The sequence below is a fragment of the Saccostrea cucullata genome, unplaced genomic scaffold, assembly GCF_032062105.1.
Source record: "Saccostrea cucullata isolate Sc308-1 unplaced genomic scaffold, CSIRO_AGI_Scuc_v1 ctg626, whole genome shotgun sequence".
Classification (NCBI taxonomy): Eukaryota; Metazoa; Mollusca; class Bivalvia; order Ostreida; family Ostreidae; genus Saccostrea; species Saccostrea cuccullata.
In genome coordinates this window covers 189,529-209,859 of record NW_026931150.1, presented here as the reverse complement: position 1 = coordinate 209,859, position 20,331 = coordinate 189,529, and the positions used below count along the sequence as shown (strand labels likewise).

The following is a 20,331-nucleotide window of genomic DNA, read 5'->3' as shown; positions in this document are numbered from 1 at the left end:
GCTAATAAAAATGCATAAATTGTATATTTTATATACAGAGAAAGTTCAAATTGATTTTCTTATACATTCTTAGTACCTTCCGTATATTATTGCAAGTGCACATTATGACGTCATATTATGACGTCATAGTTCTCTCCCATTCAAGGATATAAAACACATTAACAAAACAACGTCGGCGCAAGGGCATATCATATTTAATTTAAAATAAATAAAGTAAAATATTGAAGAGAATATTCTTAAAATTAATAAAATTGCTGCACAAATCCTATCTTCTTCTTCAATCGATAAAAATTTTACTAAACTTACATTGGACTGTACATTTTTACCCTGTTTCAACTTAAAACTGTACGAATAGTAACTAAACAATTGCAGTGTCGACATTTGTGCAGCAATATCTTAAATCTTTGGAATATTCTGCTTTTCTTTATACCTTGCTTCTGTAAAATAAAGTAAGGTATGCCCTTGCGCCAAGGCGATTTTGTTGATTTTCTTATAAACTTGTGTAATTTAGCTATATTATGCACGTCATAATGTGTACTGGTAATCGCTTATTGTGGGTACCAAGAATGTATTAGAAAACAAGACTTAACATTTTCTTTGCGGTATGTAGAGCAATTATAGGTCTTAATTAATAATTTTGCATAAAAAACTCCATACGTAGCCTTAACTTACTTGCGTATGAGCTGTATAGATATATCTGAATATTGAAGTACATGTACTGTTAGGGTTATATCAAGGCACAAGTTTCAGGTTAGGGTTCCAGACTGTAGCAACACCAATGGCTGAAGAAATAATTCCTAGAAAGCCTTGAACACCAGCACTGGCATCAACTTTTCCCAGTGTATTTAATGGCAGTATAAGGTCTGAGGCATTCTTCACCAGGTCCAAAAATACAGGTTTATTGTCACAAACACATCTCTGGACGACGGACAAAGCACCGGGACTTTGGCTTTTTCTGCTGGACATATCTCCATTGCTATACTGAATTTCATTTTCCTTTTTCTCTTTCTTGCTCATTTCTAATTTAGCTATATTTGCAATGTCATAAAAATTACGAGTTAGATTCAAAACAAGACTAAAGAACCAAAACTCAGCAGAAACTTTGGACCATTTGGCCTTGTCTGTTTTGATCACACCAAGGTTATGGAAATATATGATATGATCAAAGAACAGGAAAATGGACTGACTAATTTTAGACAGGGTCACTGTCCATCGAATGACATCATCACTGATGTGAAGGGATTTCAGTGCCGCCTGAATGAAATCCAGACTCTTTCCCAATCGCAGCACTGAAAAAAATTAAAAATAAGTTTACATCAGTTTAATACAATGAAGTTACCATTTTCCAGATTTTTTCTTTTTTAATACAAAAGAATACTGTAAGTATATTACTGTATCACACAGACATTCAAGACATATCTTTTTTTCATAAGAAAGATAAGAAAGACAAACTTTGGAAATAATAAATAAGTTTAACTTGCTAAACATGCTTAGTACTTTTATGAGCCATGCTCATTGATGATTCAATGCTTACTACTGTTTGTTATCTCCATATACATGTATTTCATTTACAAGTTATGCTTGTTGATGATTCAATGTAAGGTGGATGATTCAATGCTTATATTTTCAAGTCATATTCATTGATTATTCAATGCTTGCATTTACTAGTCTAGCTCATTTATTATTCAATGCTTACATTTACGAGACATGCTCAATGCCATTTCAATTCAATGCTTACATTTACGAGTCATGCTCATCGATGACTCAATCTTCTTAAGTCTTTCCACCACATCTTCTTTGTTTTTTAGATTCCACCAAATCAGCTTAACAGAGTACTGAACCAATCTATTAAAATTCGAATAAAAACAATAATGTAGTGAATAAAAATTTAATTGTAGGTCAGTACAGAAGTATATAGTATTGTACATGTTTCTTCTTTGGTAATGTCATATAATTCTGTAACAGGAAGGAAGAACATGTCACAAGCCAGACCAGGTTTTCAACCTGGCCCTCCTGACCTCGAAAGAGATCTTCTAGGTTTTCACCCACCCTCCCACCTTTATCGATACCTTTAAGAGATCCACTAGGTTTTCAACCTGCCCACTCCCCATCCCTCTAGACCTCTCCCCACCCAACCTCTAAGGAGACCCTCTAGGTTTTCACACCCCCCCCCCTTCAACCTCTTAAGAGATCTAGGTCCCCCCTCCCTAAGAGAACCTCAACCAACTGAATTTTCTGGCCACCTACGTCCAACAAAAAAGCCTTTAGCATTTCTCATTTCAAGTTATTCATTGACATTGTTTAATGAATGTTTTTTTTTTTTTTTAATTTTTTTTTTTTTTATAAAAAACATTTTTTCACACTTGCAAATTCTAGAATGTTAAAGTTTATGATCACATTTTTCTTCTGATTATCTGATTATTTTGTTTCAGAAGTTAATTATGTGCCAGATTTTGATAGAACCAAGGATTATATACAAGAGTAAATAAAGTTTGCATGCAAAGTATTTCATGTCAGAATGTCTTAAATTTATTATTTCCCAATCTAATTGCTAGGTATATAAATATTTATGTAAACTTAACGATACTCAGAACACTTGTACACTTTGTGTCACTATCTAGAATATTCTGTGACAGAGGTCACTAACTAGAGATATACATAAAATTACGGGACACTGAGGTCGTCCTTTCACCTGGTGATAAGAGAATTTTAAAGGAAAATCGTGTTTCATTACCTGTAAAAGATTTCAAATCGCACTGTACTTACATCTGACTAAATGTAAACTAATTAGATGCACAATAAATAATGTTCTTTTAATTAGATTAATAAGCTTTCTTTTTAAAATCTTATCCCTCTCAATTAATTTAAATTCTGTTCATATGCACCAGACAGACAATTATATTAAAAAGAATTTATGTATACCAGAGCATAGAAAGCTACCCAGAGGAAGCTGTTGTATATCATCAGAGCAAAATTTTGGGATAAAAATGTATAGTTCTATTTTTATATAATATCTTGGGCAGAGATTCTGATTAACTAAAAATCTGTTTCTAAAATTACATCAGAAAATTTTTTAAACCAACTCATTTTTTTGGGGTTTTCTGCCTCTAGATTATCACATACCATTTCAAAGAGTGAATCGACTTTCCACCCGGCGAGAAGAATTTTGAAACTTTTTATGGAAATAAAAGTAAATATCACAAAGGGAGAGGAGAAAAATGCAGCGGACAAGACAGGGATTCAAACCCGGGCCCCTTAAATCTCCAGTCAGATGCTCTACTAACTGAGCTCTCTGGCCACTAACGATCAAACTTGGCTGACCTCCACATTCCTACGTTTCCTCTGAAAGTGTAAATGAGTGTGATTCTGGGTAGGGGGTACTCCATGTAATTCAGAGTTTAATAGAGACCTTGTGTTATTTAAAGAATGAATTTAATAGCTACCCATTTTATACGGTATAAACTGGGTTGGGGCAGTTCACGCTTTACAAATCGCGAAGCGGTTTATAAAAAAGCGAAAACCGTTTCAACCAAGTTTATACCGTATAAAATGGGTTGCTATTAAATTCATTTCTTATAATTCAATTTTCATTCATTTGATGTAAGAAATAAAGATGACTGTTCTAAGAAAATGACTTCAATTTGTACAAAATTTGAATGTAATGTCAGGCGAATTGATACGTTTTTGACGCAAGTCATTGTGACGTAGGCAACCCATTTTATATGATATAAAATAATTTTTTATCCAATCAAATACATCGTTACAACCAGAATTAAATTACTTATTTATGATATGGAATAATGGGTTCAAAATTTATTACTGAAACAGGTGACTGTGGTTTTAAATGAGAGGGCAATTATTGTCTAATACAGTTTAATTAATAATTATCAAGGTTATTCGACTGAAAATATGGCTTTTCTTGGTCTTCTGTATTGAAATAGTTAATTTATTCAGAATAACTTGGATCTCTACGTATGATAAAATAATTAAACAATCACATATATTTGAATAGGAAGTTTAAGATATAGAGAAAATTCGGATTAGTCATGTAACGTAGTTTTTATGCTTATTACCTGAAAAATTTGTCTCTGCCATTTGTCAAGCCTCCAAATTTAATTATTCCTGTTACAATATCACTACTCATGCTTCTATGTATGCACTATCATCTAAAACTACCCAAACAAACGTCAAATCATTATTTGGACTGAGATCAAAGTTCAGAATCTGTGTCGTGTTTCATTTATAACAATCCCGATAAGATTTCTCACAAATACAAGGTTTTTTTTTCTTTTAAATAAATTATCATTACTGGAATGGAGTTAATATATAATTTAAATCAATAAATAGAAATGTAACTTTGAAAAAAATATGAGATATAAATCTTATCACTAAAAAGTAAAAATGTTTTTGAAAATTATCTTCGTGTTCGTAGTGCCATTTATTTTAAAACTTTGTTTTCGTTTCCGGTAGATTGTTGTGGCTTAGAAACGAGTGAAATTTGACTGCATGCTGCAATGAACTGAATAAGCGAACCAAAAGCGTGATTAAACAAGATATTTTGCACATCATCACATTTTAGAGATGCCTGTTTACATTAGAAAGAACGTTAATTTTACCCCACCATCAATCGACAAGTTCCCTTTGGAGGATGACGAGGACTATATCACAGACCCCGATCAGTTGGTTGATAGACTTCCACAACCGTATCGTATGATAGACAAGGTTCTTTCGCAGTGGTATGATGAAGTATGGGAAATCATAGAGAAACGTGAAAATGAGCGCTTGGAGGAGAGCCGTAGGATCCGCGCACCACAGTATCAGTGTTCAAATCAAATGAAGGTGCCTAAATGTTATCCAATACAGCTACTTGGTTGATTTGACGGTTTTTGAATTAAAAATGTAGTGAATTTAATGTAAAACAAAATAAATTTAAGAAATGTAATAATAAATATCTGTGCATTAATTTATCAGTACTTAAAAAAAAGTCTTCATGTATTAATAGCGAGCGCAGCGAGCGTCGCGAAGCGACGCTCGTCACTGCGAGCTCTTAAAGCAACGCCTGTGCGAAGAGAAAATTCGGACTACTGCACATTCATTCAGTAGAATTTTTTGATGCAGTAATTTGGACCCACAATGCATCACTTGTTTTAGCTACGTTCTCGCGAGAATAACGGCGAAATTTCAACAAAAAGTTTACTCGCCTTGATTTAATGGACACATATTGAAGATAAATTATAAAAGAAACGTTTTTCATTAACTTTCAGCACTGTTTAGGTTTTTTCTTGGTATTGCAACTTACATACGACGTCATGTGACGTTCGCACCATTAACATATTATTTTTTTGTATCGAAATTGGTTGTAGGAATGGTTCAGCAATAGTGTACATGTACATGTATATAAACTGTTAAACAGAAATGAATGTTTGATTGCAGAAAAATCTTAAAAACGGTTAATCAGTTGCTTTTATACCTTCATAGAGTCATGGAAGGGCCTGCTGTATATGTGACAGTGTAGATGGACGATACATTTTTATTGGACTTCCCAGAGGATTGGCAGCTGTGGATTCATTGACCCAAGAAAGAGTGGCCACTTGGGAGGAAGAAAGTGTTGATATACACTATGTGAAGGCTTATTTGATTGGAGTTCAGGTGTATCTAGTGACCACCATTGATGATATGGGTATTTATGATGTATACAAGTCATTAATGCTGAACCCCAGTGTATTGATTTTAGGTCAATAACTGTGTCATTTTCAATACATATCTTATGAATAAATCATAAATCACCACATTTATTACAAGCAGTTAAAACTAAGATATTGAAATACATAAATTAAAAAAAAATTATTGGATTCACCTCAATATTCATATTGATGCCACATTTGAATTTATAGCCATGAACATTGATTTCATGAACAGATTAAGTATTAACAATATTTGTGAAAAAGTACATGCTGAGGCATTTTATTTTGATTTCAGGTTTTGCACGATTGTTCATATTTGGGGGTGACAAGTTTTATTTTGTGAAGATTTTGAATGAGTTTCAGGTAAAAAAAAATTTCATTTAAATTTTGAGGTAGAATGAGGAGTGTATGACATTTATCAATCGTTTAATATTACAGCCGTATCTCATATTTAAAGTGCATCATTATTATACAAAACTTGTTTCTTTGTAAATGAAGTCCTTGAATGCAAAGATATAATTGTTATTTAACTTAATATACATGTATGTTTATATATTTTTTCATTCTTTGATTTGAGAGAGAGAGAGAGAGAGAGAGAGAGAGAGAGAGAGAGAGAGAGAGAGAGAGAGAGAGAGATGCTTGTATCTGTACAAATGTTTACAATTTCTACCCACTCTTATAGTCAGATGATTTTGGAGGTGAATTACAGGTATCCAGCAATGTCTGTGACTCAAAACTTGCTAATCAACAATGAAGATAAAACGATTTGCTTAACAAAAGAGCTGAAAGGAGGAAATTAGGCTTGAATAAAAATATTATGACTAATTTAAGATATGGCAGAAAGCAACTTAGTTTTCATATCAGTTTTAGCTTTTAACATGACATGATGTAAAATGTGCAGTGAATAACTGTGTTAAGTTGCAGTGTTTTAAAAAGGTTATATTATAAACAGAATTATTTTAATATCATAATTCTTTTGATAGAACACTAGAAAACTACAATGTTTTATCGTGGGAAATTTCATGCTGTAAAAGTTAAAAAATGTAACTGATTTACTTAAGATTATAAGAAACACCCAATAAGAGTTATTGTACCTATGACGTACAATGCAGTTGACAATGGAAAAAAATGCATGTGAAGAACATGTTTTACTATGATCTTTGGTTACATGTATACTGTGTAATTAAGTGCATGTGTAGTACATATATTGCTCTGATCTGGGGGCTTTGTGTGTAGTGCATGTTTTAGTTTACTGTAGATTTAGATAGAGGTTAATGATTGCACTCATAGTAGTGAACTGACTGTATAGAGCAACAAGCTCAGCTGACCTTTAAGCACTAACTCTAACATTTTGGCATTCATTGATTGATATTGACAGAGAGGTAGAGGCGGGGCACATAGGCCTATTTTCTCTAACCCTGCTCATGCAGTGAGTACTGTGTGTATAACGAGGAAGCTAGATAGATCTGCAAGTTTGATGTGAAGAAATTATTTACTAGTATATAATCTTACAAACATATTTCCAACAATTAAAAAAAATTAAATTTAATGTATATTTAGTAAATATTTTAATTTGGTATTGAAGGAAATTCTTCTGAAGTTTAAATTTTTTCATATTGTAATAATATATAATCAAAAGTCTGTATTAAACATTTTTTTCCAGAAATATATGTTTATATAAATAATTACAAACTGTAAACACACTTTTTACCAACATGACCATAATTATGCAGAATAACAATTTTGGTTAAATTCATGAATCAAAAAAAGCGAATATTTCAACAAATGCTAAAATGATATAATATTTTCTCAAGGTTTAAGTATGACAAATTTCCCTTTAAAAGTTGTGACTGCTTGCTTTGTGTAAAATTAATACCTAACAGATCGAGACAAGAAAATCTATAGTATATATGCATGAAGCCTTCCAAGGTTATATCTAAAAAAAATATCACAATGAGGAGAATCTATATACATAATGCTTAAATAAAAAAAGCCATGAAGGATTCTTGTCCTTTTTATAGTTATGTTGCAATAAACATTTTTGTTGTACTCAGAAAAAGAAAAAAACATTTGTTTTGGTGTTCGAAACCTTGTGCTAGAAAGAACTTCTGCTTATTCCTTTTATTTGCAATAGCATTTTTCTGCTTTTTGCAATTGTAGACAGGCTTTGATAAATCCAGAAGCTTAAATTCAGACAGTCATGGATTTTTTTCTTCAATTTTATATTATTTACACCTTTCTTATTTCACTTTTTAAAAAATGTTTATATGCACATTATTTCTGTTTTTAATACAAAATGACATAACATCTAAAATAAGAAAAGCAGAGTGATCGATATACATATATGCATAATGTATTTTTTATTATCGTACATTTTTTTGTAACAGGAGGGTGGAACAAAGCTGATAATTACAAAATGTGAGGCTTCAAGGAATGGTGACTATCTCGGTGCTGTGTTTGAAAGTAAGTGTCCGCATGGTAAATTGACAATTATAAAATTGATAATTTTGGAATGTAAGGCCTTAAAATTGACAGGTAGAAATTGTTTAATGGAATAATGAACAGAAATATGATTCTACTGCAATGAAAGAAATTTGTACCAATATAAAACTCATCTAAGTAAATGTAGATACAGTGTACCGGTATTATTATCTCCATTTAATCAATCATCTCTATCCTCAGACCCAGAGACAGCTGAAGTTTGGCTGGAGGTATATAAACTTCCCAGGGATGCCTGGCTTAGTGAGTTAGAGTCAGTTCTAGCTCAGGCAAAGAAGGAAGAAAAAGTGGTCAGTTATCAAGATAATGAAATAAAAGTGTGCTATTGAATTAACATACCGGTACTGTAAAAGCAGAAACATTGGGGGATTAAATTCCGTTTATTTCGTTGTCAACAATTTTCAACGAAATTAAATCCCACACGAAATTTTTATATGACTATGTAATGAATAGGGTTACGTTCAAAACAACGAAATTAGATGCCCACGAAACTATTTTTAAAGACAAATCAACGAAATTTTGTGCCCACGAAAATTTGTGATTCTACAGTATACGTGATACATATGATAGATAATATTTGATTGGCAAATAAACATTTGTGGACGTTAATTAATTAGCATTATGGTATGAGATTAATATAGATCCATGTTTGTAAAAATTTTTCTAATTAAACATGCATAAGGTGATTAAAATAAAATTTTTAATTTATGTGATTGTGAAATACATACATGTGATCAGAATGTATGATGTACATACACTGTAGGAGGATCAAGATCAAGGCACTGAAACTGTAGCCACAACAGAAGAAGAGGCCCCCACTCAATCTGAAGGGGACCCACCCCCACCTGTCACCCAGGTAGTTTACATTTCAAAACAATGTCATTGATATTGAGTTTTGTGAAGGGGTGTGTTACTGAGAAGTTTTAAATACATTTAAAGTTTTTACCAAATTGAATGATTTTGAATTTCTTGAGCAGCCTAAGAATCTCAGTGCTAGTCAGACATCATCTAGACAGTCTCTTAACATGACAGCTTCTGTAAGATCATATAGTACTTAATCCCAGTGTTTGTCCATCCCTAAAAGTCTTATAAAATATCTACTCTGAATTAAATACATGAGGTTTAGATTACCATACTTAATATGAATCAATTGTTTCCCTCTTTAAAAATGAAGGTATATAGTGATGGAGGTGTCCATCCTGCTGTCCTTTATGTTTTGGGGTACCTATCTCTTATCCACAATTCCCCTTATACCACTGACAAAAAAATTGATGAAACTTTCATGAAAATCTTAATTACATATTGCCATTGTACACCTCTTACTTTATGCATTGATTAGGTTCATTTTATGGTTTCCCATCGTATAACATGGATACTACATTCTTTCTATAATATTGGAAATACCCCCTGGTACAGCTATGCCATCCCTTATCCTCAACTCCTTCTTTACCATGACTGCATAAAATTTGAGAGTTTCACAGAATCATAGTTGCTTATAGTGACATTGTTCATCCCTTATTTGTGGATTAATCACACACATTTGGGCTTTCCAAGAGCAAAACATGGACTATACTTTTAGGATAGGAGGGATATGATGATGATATCATTTTGAGAGCTCATGTAACTGACACAGTACTTCTAGTTTTTTGTAGGTGTATCTTTGTACATGTATATATGTTGTGTACTGATATTGAAGTATCATTGTCGTTTTTTGTCCAAAATCTGCTAACAATCTTTTAAAGACTGTTGACCAGTCAGAGTTATTGCCCTTCCCTTGCATAAAGGATTCTCTTTTACAAAATTATACACAGAAAGAGAAAAACAGTATTTCTTTTTATGTTAAAAGGTAAAATCTCTTTCATAACAAAAAATACTTTCAACTTTTACTCAGAGTATAATATATCATATCAAAATTACAGTTGTATATTTTGAAAAGAGTTCTTTGTTTATACTTGTTTAATCAGTCTGAAAAAAAATAATTTTCAGAAGTACATTTCTTTTAGTTTATTAGATAATGCACTCTAACAGGTAACAAAGATATTTCATTAAAAAAATAGAATTAAATGATAGAAAAAGAATTGTTTTAGATGATAAGCATTATTAAATGGGTTTTATTGTAAAAAAAAATATCAATTTGAATTTTAATGAAGAGTCAAGAAGAAAGCCATGGAGAGAAGCAGATGCCTAAATTATCACCTACGTCTGTCGTGATGAAACTGAAACCTCCCCCCTCTATGACGGGTAAGTCAAAAATGTAGCTAGGTCAACAGGCTAATTATGGATCGTAGGCATTTTAATCTTTATGCCCCCCAAAAATTATTGATAGAAACTATTTAAAATGTATGTGGATGATTGTTTGTAATATATATGTGGTTGTAAATGGTAATTGTAAAATGATTAATTTTTATGGTTGTGGTTGGTAATTTTGAATGTTTAACAATATGGTACAGAATAGAAATAAACAACACAAGAATAACTTTTCAGAACTTAGACAAAAAGGTAATTTCTCTGTCTTATCAGTTTAAGTTACTACTTTTTATTATGCTCTGTAAATCAGACTGTGAAGCAGAGTTTTTTAATGAATGTAAATTTTGAAACTGAGAAAAAAAAATGAATGCAATATCTTGTAGCCATGGCATGGTATGCATTCAAGTCAATAGAAGAAAAATGAAATCATTGTTGGAAGAACAAATTCATGTATGGCAGAGATTTCTAAGGGCATACTATAAACCAACTATTATTTGCATCATCTTTTATTCGCAATTCGTCAGTTTGAAATCAATCTGCTACGATTTATTTTCATGAATAAGGAAACATTTTCTGTAGAAACAAAGCAAAAATAAATGGTTCGATTAATATTTGAACTTGCGAATATGTCTTGCACGTGAATAAAAGTTGGTTTACAGTAAACATTACCTGTTTTGTGCAAGAGCGTGTACGTACCACAATATACCTTTCATGTTATTAGTGAATATTGAAATTATCAGTCAAGTGTTTGAAAGGTCCAGGGACATGCTTCCTTGACCAGTCTCTACAAATGCAATTCATTTTAGCACTGCTTCACAATCTGACCATTTTGTTTTCAGCCATTCTTTTTCTTTTGTTTAGATTTTTAATTTAATTTAATTGTTTTTCAATCCTAGGTGAAGGTGATTAATTTCTCTTCTCCTTTTTCCTCCGAAATGTTTTTTCCTTGAAAATTCCCTATATATCACAAGGCCTCATTAACACCTGTTTTATTTTACATTTTCTACTTTGAAAAATTTATGATTTTATCTCACTTCATCCACAGAAGGCTACAGTGACTTTTCTGATCAAAATTTATCCTAATGGTTCACTGCCAATGTAAATTTTTCACATGTCCATGCTTATTTTCAAAATCACTTAGACATAGTTGGCACAGTTAGAGTATCTTTGGGTGAAGGGGATTCATGTTTTATTTTTTTCAAATGAAGGACATTTCCAAGGGGAGATAATTTAGAATTAGTAAAAGTTTCATTATATCCAGTACTCATATGGAGATGCCACCACTTTCCGGTGGAGAGCTGCAAATTTTGACCTTTACTTAGCACGAAAGTCATTGAGCATTGAGGGGTCTTTTTCCTGCCAGTACCTACTGCGACATGGGACCTCTGTTTATACAGTCTCATCTGAAGGACCGGTTTTCATGTCCCACAGTGGGATTCGAACCCGCAATGTAAGGACAAACTCCTTACTTCGTGACTCTAGAGCAGACGCTCTAATCACTGTGACACAAAGGCAACTTCTTATAGCACAAATAGCCAAGCCAAGATTAGTCAGAATTATGTGGAAGCGTCTTCAGGTTGTGCATATTCAAAGATTTTAATAAAAAGCATAATCAAAGGAGACGGCAAGGGGCTGCAATACGTCATAACAATTTTACAAAGGAATATAAGTATATATATAATTATAAAGGGAAATCCTGTTGATTAACAGCAGGGCAATAGTGACTCAGGTGAGCCTATAGGCCTCTTGTTCTTTAATTCATCACTGACTTTTTAAGCACATGCACTTTTTAATAACCTGCACATTTTGCATATTTTAAAAAAAATATGTTGTTGTTTAAATAAACAAATTTGTAACGTTAGTTTTTTGTTCTTCACTTCACATAAAATCTGATATTCTGAAAAATGAAGTTAATTTGCACCCACTTAAATGTGTGATCACAAACTTTTTTTTATTTTACACTGAAATATTTCATTTTTTACATACTTAGGTCATGGTTATGCCTTTCCCTTTGATTACATTTCAGCTTCCGATGTCTCTTTTTCAAAGTTATGAACATGAATTATTTGATTTTCTGACAGTTACTTTGAACTTGTGCAATTGTGACCTTTCCCAAAATGACCTTTGATCAAGATCTTGACACACCCTCAGGTCATAAGCAATCTTTGTGTAAAGTACATGTACACATGTATGAGCTTCCAATATTTTTCAAGTGCAAAGTTACGGATTATTATGTCCATTATGACTGCGAAAAGATTACATGGTGCTTCCTGTATACACCCCATGCCCCACCCCAAACTTTATTTGCTTACTTCGGGAAAAGAACCCAATAAACAATGGAATGTATTTGAATTTACACAGAAAACTAGCTATATACAGGCTGTAAGGCTTAGTTGAGATCATTAACCAAACATTGGATGTTAAATTTTTTTTACATTAAATAGAAAAATTTGAATTTTCATTTTAGAATATAAATAAAAGAGATAAAATTTTATGTGACAATTGGCAGGTAACACCTCCTCCTCAGTATATTCAGCTTGTCAGAAGGTGGACACAGGTGAGGTTGTCGGTACTGGTGTAAATCACATATTGACCCCCAGCCACAAGGAAATGAGGAAGGAAGTGTTTGCTCATCTCCATGACAACCTGATTGACTATTTACCAAAAGAGGAAGAAGCAGAATCTCTGGAGTGAGTGTTCATAGTGTAATTTGTATAAATCAGGGAATCAAATTTTCTTTCTTTAGTGTACATGTATTACTAATTTTAATGATATAGTTTGTTTGGGAACTATTTTGATAATCTTGGTAAAGATAAGAAAGAGATATTTTTGCTGTGCTCAGTGGCTTGTACAATTACTACATTAAATAACCTACATGTATCTTTTATTTTCCGACAGGGATGTCAATTTCCATTTTATGACTGCTGGGAGATTGGTTCCCTTTGGTCTGGAACAGCAAAGCCAGATAGGTATTACTTAATATTAATCTATACATTGTACAACTTTGTCTCAAATGTTAGTCAGTCAAAATCGGATTCAAATTGCTTTATTCTTTCATGGGACTTGTATTTCATTTATTATGTTTTTACCTTCTTTACACTATTTATTCTTTCTATCTGTTATACAATAATATATAAATGTCCATTCTTTTCTGTCTCACCTTGTATAATTCTTTCCTCTCCCTGACTCTATGGTAATCCTATGTTTATTTCAGGGAATGAAGATGAACTAAAGAGTAATATTTTCTAAGTCTGACAAAGCAATATCTAACCATGCTTTTATAATCCTTGCAATATACCTCAACATCTTGCTTATTTCTTTAGTTTATTAATCAAAAACTATGTACATGTAGTTATGTGTTTGTACAATATATGTAACATCTGTTGAATTTGAAAATTCATAACATACAGTTACATACAGTTGCTTTTAAAAATTACATTGTTCTAGAAATTTAGTTCCCTGCAAATCAAAGTTTAGCACCATTACACCATTATGGTTGATGAAATTCTATACACAAAAAGGTAAAAATGCATATAGATTCAGTTAATTAGAATAGTTTGATTTTATTAAGTTTAGTTTAGGACTGCCTTCCATGTAGGCAATTTATTTTAAAGAATATATATTCAGTACTTAAAAAAAAATTACATTTGTGGATCAAACAATCTACTAAATGTTAATAAAATACATAACTGTAGATCAGGTATTACGTTTTATTTTAAAATTTTGAATATTGCATAGGAAAAACTTTCAAACACTTAATTCAGATTTGCATTATATGTCATATTACAGTAATAGATATGTGTGCGTTAGCTATAATCATATTAACAATTTTTTTTTTTTCAAATAATATGCCACATAAAATGGAATGCATTTGAATTTGCTTATTTTCTAGCTATAAAATTATAGATATATTTTTACAAATTCAAAGAATTTTTTTTCCCCTTATTTCAGGATTGCCAACCACTCTAGCTGTTTGGTGGAAGGGGTCCACACATATAGTACATTACTCATTGCTCAAACAACACAAAGGTATAAATCTTAAGACAATCGAGCTTTTCTATAACATGAAGGTTTTCCTGTGTTATTTTCTTATAATTTTAATTTTAAATTGTCATCATAAATTAACTCGTAAATGTTAAAAAAAAAATAAGATTTTGAGTACTATATATTAAAGTTTATAGAAAGTAGATTTTATTTATTTTGTAGAATTATCAAAACCAAACCACTTTGTCATTATTGGAAATTGAAAAAAACTTAACATATAAACCATTAATCCCCACATTCCTTGTGGTAAGGTAATGCCTTTTTACACTGCCTTGTAGATTTTGAGGTGAAGCCTGATTTAGTCTGGCCATTCACTAGCCCCGTGACCTCGTCTGCCATCAGTGATGACTCCTCCTTATTGGCTGCTGGATTTGAAAATGGAAATGTTGTCATCTGGGACAGATATTTAGGTATATTGCTAAAGTGACACCCCCCCCCCCAAAAAAAAAATAAATAATAATGAAAAGTTCATTGTCAAAAGCATCAGGATGTAAGTTGTGACTTTGATATACCTCTTTCAGACAAGATGTTCTTATTAGCAAACATTTTACAAATAAATTGCATACTTTCAAAAAGCTTTTTATCTATGAGTAAGGATATAGGAGATGTTGGAGAGTTTCTAACTGTTACAGGTATACAGCGAGGAGTGGTGAACATCATGGACCAGGTTAAGATTGCTCAGCTGATCTTCCTAGACCCCAGCATCTGTCCCCAGACACTGGACGATTATAAACCATACAGAACCAAGTCCTCCACCTACCTACTGATTTTGTGTGACAATGGGGCCCTGTTTGTTATGATGACGGGGCCAGCCCTGGAGCTAGACCCCATTTGTGTCACCCCACGGTAAGGTACCTCTGAGAGATATTGAAGCAATTTTATTATACATGTGAACTGATGCATAATTTACCCACACACAAAAATTTAAAAACCATTTGCGAAGATTTTTGTTAATGTTCATGCAATGTACATATCACATACATGTATAACTATAATATACGTTAATTACCATACATTGTCAGATATATTTTTTTTCACAGAGTAGAAAAAGAAGATGACATATTTACAATGGTTCAGCCTGTACAAGGAATGCATGATCTGGTAAGTGTCCCATACATGTGGATAGAGTCAACCTTTGTCAAAAAATGGTGCATTTCTTGCATTAATTTTAAGATATACAAGTACATGTAATATCTAAAATTGTTAGAATAAAGTATTGATATGAAGTTACCTGTGAACTTTAATGAATTCTTCATCATTATTATCATATTAAATCATTAAGGTAATGTGTTTCTTTCTTTCTCAGCTAATAACAATCCTGAAATCAGGGAAGGTGCAGATCAGAGATACACTACAGGGGAAGGTTCTTTGTGAACCCGTTCTACCAAAGTCTCATGAACTTATGACCCCCTGGGACCCTGTGGTTGCTGTTGGAGCTATGGGACAACTTTTGTTTCTGAAAGGTAAGGGAACCAGTTTTATTTCTTTGTCATAGAAAACAGGTTTAATTTACCTTTTGTATAATAAGCAGAAAATTGTCATGGTCTATTACCATATGCTTCTTAAAAAGAATATCTTATAAATTTATATTCAAAGTGTTATTCATATGTTGATAACAGAGATCTGGCATCATCGACGTCTGTCTTGAAAATGATAATTAAGGTGATGATGGAGTTAATTAATACATGCCTGAATTAATTAAAAAGTTCTTTTAGAATATTACAGTCAACTAAAATTACAAACAGTTTGAAGCTGTTGAGCACTAATAATGCAGAAATGTTCTTTATCCAGGAAACAATAAAGACTATGGAGAGGAGGAGGGAGGGGATCAATCTGAGAGTGCGGGGGCGTTATTTGTCTATCAGATGAGGTCCTTCCCCTCCCTAGACGCCTACATGACCAAAAAGAGGGACAAAGTACAACAGACCGTCCATGCTAAAACAGAAAACAGGGTAGAGGAACTGATGAAAGAAAGGCAAGTTTCCATTGTAACCTCTAAGATCATAAGATCATGTAGTGGTTGTCCTTCTTGCTGCAAAAATAAACATTCTTATTTCTTTCTTGTTTGGTAATGAAATCTTGACATTTTTAGTCTGATTTATTAACTGCTTTCTCCAGGATTGCCATGCAGGGCCTCAGGAAATCTCGGATGCAGGAGAGATGGGGGAATTTAAAGGAGGAAATCTGGAGCATTCTCCAGTATAAGGACGAGGCAGAGAAACTGGCAGACATTAGACCTGAAGTTGTATGTATCTGTAAATATTTAACCTGTCAAATGTGGTAATAAAACAGCTTAAAAAGTATTACATTACAGTATTACTGTAGTTATTGGATACTGTTAGTATGATGTGAAAGCAAAAATGGCTTTCTAAAGCACAGAATTTATTTATAATTGAAAATGCAGATAAAGTTGTACAATCTAGATTTTTAAAGAAAAAAAAAATTTTGAAGTAAGGCCCAAAAAAATTAATTGAAAAAAATTAAAATTTTTTTTTTTTTTTTTTTTTTGATTTTTTAAGCCATTTGTTCAATAAAATGATAATATCTACTAATTCTTAATTTTTGTTTTCTGAAATTACTAGTAGTTAAAATATGTATTTAACTTTAAATAATGTTATTCCAAACATTTATTAAAATACTTTATATTTAGAAGAAATATATTGTATTTCTAATAAAAACGTCTATTTTTGCATTTATGAAAAGGGGAATAACTCAATTTTCTTTTTCAACTTTGAAAAATTGAAAATTGAGTTATTTCCCTTTTCAATATATCAAAATTTATCAATGCGGCCGTTTTTAACTGATGCGGCAGTGCCTGAGAAACTACTTATTAATTTTTTTTTTGGCCTAATATTTTGAAAATTATTTTTTGTATTTCAGCATTACAAGTATGTGAGGAATTTCTCTCAGGTGTGTATCAACATATTGAATTCAAAGTAAAACTACCTAAAAATGCAAATATTTAAAACATTAAAGTTTATATGCTTATGAAGACTAATGTTTGTTTAAATAACATGTGTAAGCAAGAAATATTGAAAGTAGGTAAGACCATCTTTAAAAAATTGTTTGCTTGCCCTATCCCGAATGACTGACTAAAAATGGCCGGACACAAAACTTCTTTTACTTGCAGAAAGCAATTATTTTTATATGTACTCCGGAAAATATTTTTTAAAATAAAAGCATTGAAATTGAATTGTATTAAGTTTTCTGAGAAAAGAAATCTCTCACCTACCTACCGACCCAATATTTTGAGACCCAGTCGGTGAGGCAAGCAAACATTATTCTAAACTTGGCTTAAAAAGTGATTTTTTAATCCAAATGCTGTATTGGCATTAGCATTTTTAGGATTGTTATTAAATCATTAAAGTAGGACTGATAGCTGTATATTCTGTTTTAATTCTGACGAAAATACCCCAGAGCAGAGCAGGTATTATTATCAGGCAATAAAACAGAGTAGACGGTCTACTTATTTAACAGTGCATCCATGCATTTTTGAGTTACCACTAGGTCATTTTGTGAGGAAATGTAACAATTTTTACATGGGATACTAACATTCCCTCAAATGTCAAATGAATTTTTTGTCCTAAAATCAAATTAACCTTTACAATGCCAGTCACTTTATCACAAAATAAAATTCTAAATTGCATAACCATAACCAACAAATATCTCTTTCAGTGAAAAAAAGAGTTATCATTGTGGATTATTGTATGATATCAGGTTTGTTTTTAACACAGCTAGGGCCTCTTGGATGTTGTATAGCCTGCCTGCTTTTTCTTCACTATATATAGCTATATGCTTTTTCATTGATTAAGTGAAAAACTTTCACATTTTCGTAGACATGCATATACATGTACCTATAAGCATTAAAAAAAATTTCTGTCGTCAGCATGTCTTGTAATAATATTTTCATGTTCTAAATTTTTAATTTACTGGATGGGAGTAAATTTAGAATTTAGAGCATGGCATTATATCTGTACTTTACACAGATTTACTATTATTTTCATGCACAAATTATTGTGGAGTTCAGAGATGAACACTCCCATTTCTGTTTTTAATTTTAATTTTTTCGCCTAATTATTCCATACTTTATACAATATGATTGTATTGAAACTGAAAAACTCTCAGCTAATCCTGTAACTAATAAACATTATAATGAAACTGAAAACCGGTCAGCAAATTTAGTATCTAAAAAGGTCGTCCCTACAAAAGATTTTTTGAATCAAAGCTATGTTTTTAAATTTTTTCAATAAAAATATAATACACACTCGATTAAACGCAAGTAAAGAAATATATAGCTACTTATGTAGAATAGTTTTTTTCCCTGCTGCATGCTAAATGACATCTTTTATTTCAATTTTATTTCACAGTCTTTCAATTAGAATAGATTGGTCTATTTGTCACCACTCAGCTCTGTTTCCTTTTTTTCTTCATTCCTTTGGTTTCACTGCTTTAGACTGGACGCCGCAATTATAATTACAGGCGACAATAAGTTGTGTTTTGTAATGTGTTTGATTTATAGGAAACACATGGGACTTGCAATTTTCCTGCTCAGTAAATTTGGCGCGACACAATCGAAAAAATGTGTGCTATATGGAATTGGTTTTTATTTTGGAGCAGAGTGAAAGTGTAATATAACCAACATGAATGGACGGAAATGCTTGAAGTTAAGATCTGCGTCCAAAAATATGTGTGTTAGAACAATCGTTTCATTGACAGGTGGCCAATAAATGTTGATTAATTTCTTCAAAGTACTGAACTGACACAGTTCACAGCCCTTCGTCGAGTTTATTTCTGTCGTAAATTACCGACAATGTTGTTTCTCTCTATTTGGCATAGCCACCCGCTATTGTCAGGGGGTATGTATGTTCCAAAAGTTAATTTCGTTACCAAAAGATACATGAGTGCTTTAATTGCATCCTGAGCTTGACGCCCACGCTTAATGATGTTAGTTTTTCTTTTAAAAGTATAGCAAAATTATAAATTTAAACAAATGTGCAAGATATATATTTTCATTTTTTTTTCGGGGATGGGAGTGGTTAGCTATTTAGACAACAAATGCAATAAGTTAAAGTCATTGGTCCGTAGCTTTGTATAAGGAGAAACTAGCTATCTGTATATCTATCCTTCAAAATTCAAACTGATTTATTTTTTTTTATTAACCCTAGATTTTATACAACAGGAGAGCTTAAGTTACTTACAGTTTTAATCAAAGGCCATTCCAAGTTTTTCTTTGTTTAGCGTCCTTATTGGTCTTGGTATTTGACTCCCCGTATCGTTAAAAAACGAAATCAAGAGTCCTGTAATTCATTATTTAGTTCAAAATCTCCAAAACTTATGTCAATATCTCTAAGTATTGTCTACAAAATATAAATTTCATAAGTCGTATCATTTTTGCATGATTGAAATAAAATCTCGTACGAAGTTTATATGAATATTTCATATTTCATTTTGCACATGTGTTTATAAATATTTTGAACCCCTTTTCGTTTTTTTTTTTTTCACATACGGATCAAACACATTTTTTTCATTTATTAGTTCTTCTATACTAGAATGCACACCAACAAATAAAAAGAAATTTTGTTTATTTCAGACACCAGGATCAATGGGATGGACACCATTTTTCCAGAAATAAAGATGAAGTGTTTAGAAATATTTTTATGTATGACTTTTTAACCAAATTTTCCGTCCAGTGTGATATTTCTTAATTTATGGTTACCTGTAAATAAATTGTTATAATGTATCCCCTTTTACTTATTTGTACACTCAATTACATGGACATCCTTAACAAAATTTTAACAGAATACCCAGTTTGAACACGCGTATCTATGATTTTAATACCCAGACGTCCTCTGAAGGT

General features: G+C 31.9%; 2 protein-coding genes across 8 annotated transcripts; one reads left to right on the top strand and one right to left on the bottom strand.

Moving 5' to 3' along the window:
- Nucleotides 1-683: 683 nt before the first annotated feature.
- Nucleotides 684-4,226, bottom strand: LOC134231593 (peroxisomal membrane protein 11A-like). Its single transcript, XM_062713574.1, has 3 exons — nucleotides 4,074-4,226; nucleotides 1,739-1,845; nucleotides 684-1,289 (listed from the first exon to the last, which is right to left on the bottom strand). The coding sequence occupies exons 1-3, from the start codon at nucleotides 4,142-4,144 to the stop codon at nucleotides 733-735; spliced, it is 735 nt and encodes a 244-aa protein (XP_062569558.1). The 5' UTR covers nucleotides 4,145-4,226; the 3' UTR covers nucleotides 684-732.
- A 217-nt stretch (nucleotides 4,227-4,443) lies between these two features.
- LOC134231583 (WD repeat-containing protein 93-like) lies at nucleotides 4,444-20,214 on the top strand. Of its 7 annotated transcripts, XM_062713556.1 has the most exons (22): nucleotides 4,444-4,839; nucleotides 5,479-5,680; nucleotides 5,980-6,047; nucleotides 6,367-6,393; nucleotides 8,072-8,147; nucleotides 8,367-8,473; nucleotides 8,947-9,039; nucleotides 10,334-10,424; nucleotides 10,668-10,682; nucleotides 12,940-13,120; nucleotides 13,329-13,399; nucleotides 13,645-13,665; nucleotides 14,382-14,459; nucleotides 14,753-14,884; nucleotides 15,107-15,320; nucleotides 15,515-15,575; nucleotides 15,781-15,937; nucleotides 16,266-16,449; nucleotides 16,593-16,719; nucleotides 17,355-17,384; nucleotides 18,150-18,191; nucleotides 20,065-20,214. In XM_062713556.1, the coding sequence occupies exons 1-21, from the start codon at nucleotides 4,582-4,584 to the stop codon at nucleotides 18,150-18,152; spliced, it is 2,196 nt and encodes a 731-aa protein (XP_062569540.1). In that variant the 5' UTR covers nucleotides 4,444-4,581; the 3' UTR covers nucleotides 18,153-18,191; nucleotides 20,065-20,214. The 7 variants fall into 7 exon arrangements, with proteins under 7 accessions (XP_062569540.1, XP_062569535.1, XP_062569538.1 ...); XM_062713551.1 differs by lacking the exon at nucleotides 18,150-18,191; XM_062713554.1 differs by lacking the exons at nucleotides 6,367-6,393; nucleotides 18,150-18,191.
- The last annotated feature ends 117 nt before the right edge of the window (nucleotides 20,215-20,331 follow it).

Coding starts and splice junctions, on each gene's coding strand:
- LOC134231593 (XM_062713574.1), bottom strand. CDS start 4,144: ATGAGTAGTGATATTGTAACAGGAATAATTAAATTTGGAGGCTTGACA. Junction 1,846..4,073: donor GGCAGAGACAAATTTTTCAG/GTAATAAGCATA, acceptor GAATTTTAATAG/ATTGGTTCAGTACTCTGTTA. Junction 1,290..1,738: donor GATGAGCATGACTCGTAAAT/GTAAGCATTGAA, acceptor AATTTTTTTCAG/TGCTGCGATTGGGAAAGAGT.
- LOC134231583 (XM_062713551.1), top strand. CDS start 4,582: ATGCCTGTTTACATTAGAAAGAACGTTAATTTTACCCCACCATCAATC. Junction 8,474..8,946: donor CAAAGAAGGAAGAAAAAGTG/GTCAGTTATCAA, acceptor CATACACTGTAG/GAGGATCAAGATCAAGGCAC. Junction 17,385..20,064: donor ATGTGAGGAATTTCTCTCAG/GTGTGTATCAAC, acceptor TGTTTATTTCAG/ACACCAGGATCAATGGGATG.